The sequence below is a fragment of the Schistosoma mansoni genome, assembly GCF_000237925.1.
Source record: "Schistosoma mansoni, WGS project CABG00000000 data, chromosome 3 unplaced supercontig 0192, strain Puerto Rico, whole genome shotgun sequence".
Taxonomy (NCBI): domain Eukaryota; kingdom Metazoa; phylum Platyhelminthes; class Trematoda; order Strigeidida; family Schistosomatidae; genus Schistosoma; species Schistosoma mansoni.
In genome coordinates, this window is record NW_017386013.1 from 80,340 (window position 1) to 90,948 (window position 10,609).

At 29.3% G+C, this 10,609-nt stretch overlaps 1 protein-coding gene across 1 annotated transcript; it reads left to right on the forward strand.

Moving 5' to 3' along the window:
- Positions 1–1,221: 1,221 nt before the first annotated feature.
- Smp_093790.1 (CAI-2 protein, putative) lies at positions 1,222–4,095 on the forward strand. The gene is made up of 4 exons (XM_018791190.1): positions 1,222–1,327; positions 1,365–1,494; positions 2,159–2,314; positions 3,447–4,095. The coding sequence occupies exons 2-4, from the start codon at positions 1,401–1,403 to the stop codon at positions 3,578–3,580; spliced, it is 384 nt and encodes a 127-aa protein (XP_018645603.1). The 5' UTR covers positions 1,222–1,327; positions 1,365–1,400; the 3' UTR covers positions 3,581–4,095.
- The last annotated feature ends 6,514 nt before the right edge of the window (positions 4,096–10,609 follow it).

Below are 10,609 nucleotides of genomic sequence, written 5' to 3' on the forward strand. Positions count from 1 at the left end.
TAATTGTAATGTTATCCCCACATTCTTTAAAGGTTTTATATCTCTGTAAGGAGGATCAGTTAGCTTATTGCGTTTTATAAATTAAAAGAACTAACTTCCTGTACTTGTTACAGACAATAATAAATTTTTACGAATTGTCCAGTAAAATTCAAAAATTACAAGTGTTGTGATGGTAGTTCATGTTTTAACGCAAACACAATGGATAACCTTATTGTATTTTATTTAATGGAGTATGTAGTGACTATTTCAATTTGTGAGGATTTGATTTATTCCGTTTTTGATATTGTTGAATAAATTTTCAATCGTCTTAGCTGACATGTATGTCCTTTGAGGATTGCGTCTATACAACCATTTTTTCACAATTTCAGTAGGAGACATTAACTTATGATCAGTCTTATTTGAGAATTGTCAGTTAATTGTACACGCATCCTTGTGTTGATGTTCTCACCGTGACTCAAACCTAATTTATTTTACTTTAGACTCTAGACTTGCTTTTCACTTGATTGCTGAGTTCAGATAACTGTTTCTTCAGTAAATTATGTGACAGAATGACTAAATCGAGGCAAAAGGCACTGGACATATACCTGTGTCAACACCCATAAAACTTCAATCAAGAATATCAGCTACGAGGTAATTCAAAAACCCTTACAAATTAAATTAAATTCATACCCGTTAGATAAGGTAGTGTCTTTCTGGATTCAGTAATAAAATATACAAAAGGTTGGGTGTTTGAAGTGAAAGATATTAGGTTTGAATCCCTGTGGAAACATCAGCACAAGGATTCATGTATACTCATCTAGTGAATCCTAAGTAGGACGAAACGCACATCCTGAATTCCATTGCTAATCACAATCCATCTCTTCGACTTATTGTTACAAGTCAATGTGTAATTATTTAATAATTGTATTCTGAACGTTACTATTATCATAGAATTATTATAATGAATAACAAAATTCTTCGCAGAATAATGTCTTATTATGAGTAAAAGGTTATATTTACATATAACTGTCATATTCATGTGATGAAATAATAAAATTATAATGACATATCAAACTTTTAATTCTTATTTTATTTAAACCAGTCGAAATTACTTCTCTTATTGGATTATTTCAAAATAATGACACATTGAATACTCTTCATACTCAATTAGTATAAAAATAGAAACAGATATTTGTAATTGTAATATGTCGTATTTGTGATTTGTTGTTAGCTTTAAAGATCATTTTGATCGTTAAAAATCTACTACTTTTTTACGGTGCTCGATAGAACTGAAGGTTTATTTTACAACAACGACAACAGAGAAAGTAAACCTCTTGGTGAACTACGAGTAAATTAATTACAGAATTAAAAAAAAATCAGGCCAGTAATATCATCGAACGAATTTTCACACGAAATATAAAATGGCTTCCGTTTCTAAGATTATCTATTTAATTTCTATACTTGTTGCAATCGCATGTATTATTGTATCGATTGCCACTAATCCAACATGGAATGGTAAGTAGTTAAAAAATGTATTGCTTTAAGAAATATCCAAAATCCTTCATTTTCTGTTAATTTATTTCGTTCATTTTATTAATGACTTTATAGGGAAAGAATTTTATATCCATGAACTGCCGATAATCTGCTGAAAGTAATATGATAAATAGTTATATAACCTTACATCATACAATCTTTATTTCAGCAATAAAATTTTTCATTGCATTAATGTAGGTACAGTCAAGTTTAATTTAATACTTTTAACTTTTATTCAGTGATCACCATTCATTTTTTAAAATTAAGATTATATGTTTGTCTAAGAGATAATTTAATGCTTGTGACTTAATGGAAATAATGAAGCGATCTTTTCAGGATCCTTATATACTTCAGTTCTTAACATCAACATCTGGCTGATCCAAACCCTAACAAATGAAAGAGGATGAAACTGCCGTCTGTTATTTCACGTTTACAGTGATTGTCTAACTTAGATAGGTTCATGATTTGTGTGAAATTCAACTTCCTCTACGACCCTATCATGAAATATAAAATTTCTAACCTGCATTCTATTTGTCTATATTAATTCATTGGTTTCCATTTTACTGTCTTTTTAAGTCTTTCTACCATTTACTTAGAAAATGTAAACTTCATTGTGCCTGTCTTTCTCTGATATTTTTCTGTATAGATAGTACAAATAATTCCTTGTGGAGAGCAAATGGAGGACTTAGTATAGCCGGACTGATTTTGTTAGTAATAGCAGCTATCCTTGCAATTGTTTTGATTTGCAGAGATTATTCCAGAAGAATAGTGATCGCAATACTTGTTTTATTAATTTTAGCCTGTAAGTTTATGAAATTTTCAGTTAATGTTATTACAAACATGTGCCTAAATGTGATATATATATCACACTTTAATAGTAAACCACTAAGATACTGTTAGCATAAATGTAGAATTACTAATTGTTCACCAACGATTTTAGAGTTTATACCTATTATTTTTTTCTAAAGTAACCACAAAAGCTTGATTACCAGCTCAGAGTGATTAGCATCACAAAAAGTTAGAGGTTAATTAAGATGAAGAATTAATAAAAGTGTCGAATATTTTTGAATGACACAGATTTTGCAGCTGATTCTTTCTATTATGAAAAAAGTTGATTTTCAAAGGTCTGAGGAATTCAAACAATCCGAGATAATTTTCATTCCATATGAATAATACTAAAGCAATTATTGATGAGAGTTTAATGATAAATCACTAGAGAATACTAATTTAAAATGCAATAATGAAGAGTTTAAGAAATAGAATGAAACAGGTATTTATTGAATCTTGACTTTTGTTTTAGCTGTTCAGCTGAAATCAACCAGTCAGTCCGTAGAGTAAACTATCTCTCAGAGGAATTCCTACTGTACTGTTTTCACGAAAGACTATAGACTTCAATAAAACTAATCTGATTTTTCTTCCCGTTCAATATATCAAAGTGCTAATAAACATTACGTTCATTGTTCATATATTATATTTGTCTGGAGTAGTATTCTTTCTCAATAAAGTAACAAAATACGAAATGCGAATATGTCGAGGTTGTGACAAGCTTTTAGCAAATGATAATAAATGACGATTGTCTTATCCCGCGAATCAATTGAACTTAGCTGTGATGATGTCAACTGAATGGTCTAAGTGTGTCATATTCACAATGAAACCTAATGATCCTATATTCGAATTCTGGCAAGAATATTAATGTACACGGTTGAGAAGTCTTAAACTAAGGCAAAACAGCTGTCTCATGATCACTTGATTTTCATTGATTCAATCTTCACAAAATAAGTTCATTATATTTTAGGTCAACAAATTCCTCTACATACATCTAGGTCTATTTTACCCATAATTAATTTATCGATTAAATCACTTAAAAATTACTTTATCTACATTAAACTAATTTTTTAGTCTTTTTTCTATTAATTTATCTAAATTACTTATAGTGATATGCTTCATAGTTGCTTTGGCTATTTATGGTCAACAAATTAATTGGCAAGCATGGTTATTATCAGCTATGTGGGTAACGTTTATTTGTATTCTTATCGCAATAATATTCTTATTGGTTGATGATTATTAGATTGCAAGTATTGTTAACAGTCTCAATGGTTTCCTTACATAAAACAACACAATATTATTTAAATAAAGCAAATGATTATATCCATTCATACATTAAACTTAAATATTTTACTCGTTTATTCGGATACCCTATTTGTTTATTTATTTTTCTTACATAGTTCTATAAATTAACTCTCTGATTTACTGTAAAGTTCATTTCACTTTATCCGATAATTTCTAACTTGTTTAAATACTGTCTCACTTATTTTGATTATTCTTGAAACTTATCCTCAAAAAAAGGAAAGATATGAATGTCTACGTATCGACTACTTATCCTGAGATTGGTAATATTCTTTTTATTGTTTAAAAACAAATTAATTTCATTGTTATTACTATAATAATAATTTTTACTAAGATGGTTTGTAGTATCAGCATATACTGTTTTTTAATATGTGCCGCTTATATTTGTTAGGTTTTTATGTAATCAGTATTTCTTATTGAATAAATAGAAATATACTTCCTTTCAAAAATGTAAAACGTGTTAAAATTGTCGATAATTTACATATTTTTTACTTTTGACTATGAGAAGCTTAGTTGGCAACGTAATGAATTTGGCTGCTACAACAAAAGGTAAGTAGCTGAGTCTAGAATTGAAAAATGTTTCCAACAGAGGTAATGATGCATGTATGGTAAGGTCACCGATTCATATTTTTGAACTACAAAAAAAACGCTTGCTATAACGAAATATTTGTTATAAAATATAAACAACCTAACATAAAAAACTCAGATGAGAATGCTTACATTATGACTTGATGTTAGAAAGACATTGAACAAAATCATATGGTTTTAAAATGCCGCTTCATTTCACTGAAGAGACATTCGCTAACAAAAATTTCATGCATACCATTGAGTATAAAATTATTTAAAAATTTTGATGTAACTTAAAGTTTGCAATCTAAAGTTTCATGTTTAACACAAGAGGGGCTGATAACATGAAAGATGTTTAAACCATTGTCTAAGTTATTCACTTCTCCGTGATATTTAATAATTTCGCAATTGATGACGAAATATTATAAATAGGTAAAGTTCCGTAAGCTAAGAAGCACTTTAATAGAAGTTTCTCCGTTTGGTTAAATGTGAATTTATAAGTGTAGGTTGTTGGATTATTTTAAGTTAAAACCTAAAAATCCACTAAACGTTTTGCAAGATAATTTGAAGTCACTAATAATATTTGATGAATCATATAACAGTGAATGTATTATTCATCGATGTTAATAAAACAATAATAAAAAAGTAGCTTATTAATAAGCGTATTTTACTACCATTATTTTCCGTTGGATGAGAAATAACTCCATCAATAAAGTTATTGGTTATTTGGGTATCATGTTACATTTAACTGCTACGATTAATAGTTGATAGGTTGGTAGTCATTTGTCAATTAGAAATGAACAGGAGGCTTATTCAAAATCAAAATGTACGGTTTCGCAAATAATTAGACAAAAACAGCATATGTTTTAATGCGTATCAATCACAAGTTCAGTGCTTTAAGAGTGACTTCATATAATAAGTTCTCTTTAATAACTTGAAGAGAGCAACAACAAATAATCGAGAAGAATAACATGAATTATTCATTCTTTCTTAGGTTCTCATCAGCTGCTTAGAAATTTTAATATAATAAACTCCAAATTACTGTAAAGTTTGAATATTTATCACAGTAAAATCGGATTTGTGTCATCATGGTAGAGCAGAGGTTCGAATAAATGTAATGAGATTAGCGACATATAGTGTGGTACATAAGTATGTGTGAGAAGAGCTTCTGGATCACATCGTAATGAGATATCATTGGGCTAAAATAATTAATTGATTACGTAATGAGGCAGCGAAATTTAAATTAACATGAGTTGAAATCAGTCAGTTAAAAATAAAAATGTGAATTTGAAAGAAGTGGTGTAATCAAAACAAGAGAAAAAAATAACAAAAGTGATATAATGAACTGACGATAAAACCGTTAAGGTAAGAAAATATTTACAACTCTTTTCTTTTGGATACATAAATCATGCTTGAGGTATGTGATGCCTACGTATTCAGTGAATTTAAGAAGAATAGAATCTGACTGTTGATTGATGATACTGAAAGATTTCGGTCTATCAACCTTATGCTCTGTTACAAATAGTTGTTTGTAATAGCATTGCTTAAAGCCCTTAATCTCATTGGTGTGAGATTTTCTGAGATGTTTTTGGGACTAAACGTAGGTAGATAAAGAGATATACGGATGAAATTATTTGTAGATAAACAGATGGATAGGTGGATAAACAAATAAATAAATATACAAAAGGGCAATCGAACATTTTTTTTACACTTAAAGTAAAATGAAATCGTCATTCTTTGAATGAATATTTAAAAAAATACATTCAATTTAATACTTGATTAACTATACATGTTTTTATGAGATTAAGGCCTGAAATAATTTATTTACTGATTTGCAAGCATTACATTCAAACAAGCAAATAATTGATTAAAACTATTCAGATTTTATTTTTACATGATACTCATTTAAGATTAATTTAGTTCAATATAAATTTGACAAGATAGTAAAAAAATTAAACAACCATCTAAAATTGTGTTATTTTGTCATAGTCTAAATCACTACTGTCAACAAAAGATGTGAAGTAGTATAAAAAAAAAAACATAAATTATTGCGTATTATATTAACATCATTTACGATAATAAGTACACAAATTTATAACAAAATGAATTTATATTGTCGTTAATTCAGTCCATGATAATAGACAATGAATTCTTTTTCCAAATTCATTTCATTCTATATTTTGATCATTAGAAAACTTAATGGAATAAGTGATTATTCATTAAAAATACTTTAAACTGTAATTGAATATTCCCAAGAATAGTTAAATAATAATAATAGTGAGAATGGTTGAACAGTTTATTTTGACACAATTCACAATTGATTATTGTATTGCAAAATATTCAATTATTCTGACGTGTACATTATTATCAATATTCATATTATTATTGAACTGATGAAGCGAAATCTATAATGTATAATATTTTACGATATGCAATAAGTTATATGTATATATGCGCATCGAATGGTGCACAATTCTTTTTGTTTTTAACGTTTTTGGTTATAGATATAAGAAATTATTTGTTAATAAATTACGTGATTTACTTAAAACTTTTGACTACATGGTAACCTACACACAAAATAAATTCATAGCTTTTTCCAGCACAATATAGGTATTATTAGGAGTATTGACTACTCGAAATTGACCAAATGATTATGGTGGTATTCTGTTCTCAGGGGTGAATAATCTGATCGTTGATCTTTTATTTTTATTCTGGCCAACATCATTAACCCCTACTTCATGTAAAACTGACTTATTTAATTTTTCCTAAGACAAAGTATTGGGTCGCGACTGGCAGTCAGTCCTAATTTTTGGTACCTTCATTTATTATTGGATTCATGATGACTATTTCCGGTTATCTTTGGGATTGATTCACCTCTTCTGTATAAATTAGTAGTTTGTATCTATATCAATCGATTGACTGATTCCCAACTGACTGTTCTTAAATTTTCATGGAATTTCATCTCAGTTTTCATTTGTCCTTCAATTCATTTAGAGATTTATATATTTATGTTCAAAATATGTCCAATAACTAAAACTAAGTAAATCTGAAAAATAATGACATACGTTTTTGTATGTGCTTTCAGTCGAAACCAAAATGATTCCTGTCTTTGTATGTATATACAAACAACTATGGCAGCTAGTAAAAACAATCTAACACAAGATTAAATAGTATTAGAAATTATTAAGTTAAAACATGAAATTGTATTTTTTTTAATTCCATCTTATCACACCAAAATTTCTTAATGAACGTTTTTGTAAATCATCAATAAATACTACAATAATTTAAAATGTTGGTTGTGTATTTAATCCATATTTCAATGGTCATTTTATAAATTAGAGACCTATGTGATCAAAGGAACCCATTGTGTTATTGATTAAAAATAAAGAGAATATAGTAAGAAAAGGTTTCTTTTCGATGAAATCATTTACTGAATCACAAGCCGATCAATGTTAGAGCACCATTGAAGCACGGGATGACTTTAGCTTAAACTGTACATTTACGTCTATAGCTATTTCATAAATGTGCATCTACGAACTTATTTGCCTTTGTGGGAGAGGCTACATTGGGTGCACAAAGTGATCACTTAAAAACGCGTCTCAGAAAATTACACAGTCTGATTATAAAGGGAGGAATAAAAGCTATCACCAGTTCAATACGGAAGTACTTGATCTACTCTGGGCACTTTGCTTCAAAGAAGTCATCCTTCAAAGTGGTCTACACATCCAAAAGAACTGGATCAAACGGAAGTTAAATCAAAAATCTGTGAACTGTCGAGGCGTTGGCGATCCATCAGTTCAAGCCCGAACTCTGCATGCGAAACCAATATATTCAATCTCTCATTCCTTCTTGACCTAAATAACCTTCTCCAGTACATTCTGATATAGTTTTTATAATTATTTTGTATTTTTTAAAAACCGTTATCCGTTATCATTATCCTCTAGCAATTTTTCATGAATATTATTCAATTGTGATTATAATCTTTACGTTTTTCATTTTTGTTTCCACCTATCAAATGGACAATCATCTTACATAATTCTGACCCGTAAGTTATTTTTGTCTGCCTATTCTTCTTTAATTAACTGATCATTAAGCAACCTTATTTTAACAATTAAAGTCTCAAGCTACTTTATGATGCGATCTCTTCTGTGCTTCTATAGACTCACAAACTTATCAAACAACTATAAATACTAATGTACAACTTAATTAAATGGTTTCATCGGAAAGAAAATTTTTATTTAAATATATATAACTTCAAGTGTGTTATTTAAATTGACTTATGAGAAATTTTAGTCTTTTGTAACTTATTACACATTTATACATTCTGCAAATTCTCGACATTTACTTTTGCAAACTCAGATAACAATAACTGATCATTTCACCAAATAATACATATCATTGACTTCTGTTCGAGATGGCGTAATATAATCAGCTGTAGAACTGCATCTTATAGTACAGAAGTTGTGAAATTAACAATTTATCATTTCTATGCAGTTTTCTTGTTACGTCATTTGTAATCAAAATAGAAATTTCTTAGCGTTGTTAAATAGCATCATTTCAAATTACTTACATTTTTATGCAGCGGAAAACAAAATAAACCATAAATTTCAAAACGCACTGTATGAGGCTTTCTCTTCAAACTCAATTAGATGAGGTTTATTGATATTCATAATACGTTGACATCAATTAACCTGTGGAAACTATTAATTTTTTGTATTAGCTAACCATCAATCGTTCAACTTTCAGTGAGTAGATGTTGTACATAAGAGTGTAATTTTCACTGAAGATTGAATTTCAGGCATCTGGAATTACTCAATTCTATCTGCTATAAACACATAAGTAAACCAGGGGTACTGGACACTTATTGAGCAGTGAGAAAACAGAGAGAAAACCTTTCACAAATTCTTGCATCGTTTTTGAGTAATGTAACTACTACTTTTGACATGCGATATATAAACCCAAATGAGGGTTTGTGGAGATCGTAGTAATTTAATGGTTGAATTCATGAGTCGATTTAAGCTAGACATCTTTGAATGCCGGCTCAGTGGTGTTGAAGTTAAGCGTTTGCGTGTGAGGCCGAAGGTACTTGGTTTGAGTCCCGCATGCGGGATCGTGGATGCGCACTACTGAGGAGTCCAATACTAGGACGAAACGGCCGTCCAGAGCTTCCAGGTTTCCAATGGTGGTATAGCTTACATCGACTCATGAGTTCAACCAATAAATACATAAATCATCATAAAATACTACTGTTCAATTTTAAATGTTCATCTAGTTTCTTCATTGATATAAAAATCATTTTATTGCGTGATAACATAAATATAAAGATATTTATTTTTGGGGGGGATTGATATTTCATTTTTCCAGCCGATCATAGCTTACACACGTACTCCAAAGATTACTATAATTAATATTGCAATGAGAAACAGAGAATAGTCTGTATGGATGAGTTATTTTTTTGGATCAATAAGAACTTATCGTGCAAATTAAATCCACTGGACATATACATGATTACTTTTTCACTATGACAGCTGACTAATTAATGTCTTGAGCCTAACACTAAAAGAATATATATTTATTTGAAAAATAACTCATATTTATTTTACGGTTGAAATCAATATTCATCTGACTACCTCATATTTATACCTCTCATTTTGTATTCTTTAACTAAACTAGAATTGTTTGTAAAATGAGTACTAATTCCATCAAAATTGTCAGTATATCTTCTTGATGAGTGCCTAAATAACACAAAACATAAGTCCAGAGTTCTTTATAGATTATTTACACACACCTCACACTTGCGTTTAGCGTACGTGACGTCAGGTCACCAGTAGCCAAAGAGTTTGATTACATTGGATCAACTTGATATTAGGTCACTATTCACTGGTCAATCAATTGCACATACGACAGCATTTAGATTTTTATATTTAGAATATTAAGAATTTAGTGAATTTTAAATCCGTACACTAAGAATCACTTGGTATTTATTTTATTTCATTTAAAGACATCCCAACAAAACGGCTCAATTATTTTACATCAAATTTCACATATAGATTAATCGGTTGAAGTTTTTCTTGTTCATACTTTAAACTTTGATCCATCAGTGGGATTTCACCAATACTAGTGAACAGTATCTCTAAGCGATTTCAGTTTGTGTAAATACTTTAGCCATAGGGTTATACACTTTGCAAAAACTTGTGTTCGGTGTTTATCTGAGTCACAAAGAAATTTATGAATCATGTTAACAGCAATTGCAGATGTAAACCATTAATACTGGTTCAATTATCTAACTGTAACACATTCATCGAGAGGTTCCGTGTTTTATTCTTTGATGAAATGGTTGTCCAGTGCTCCTTGATTATTACATGTTTTCCAATTATAGTTAGCCTTTGATTTAAAACAATAA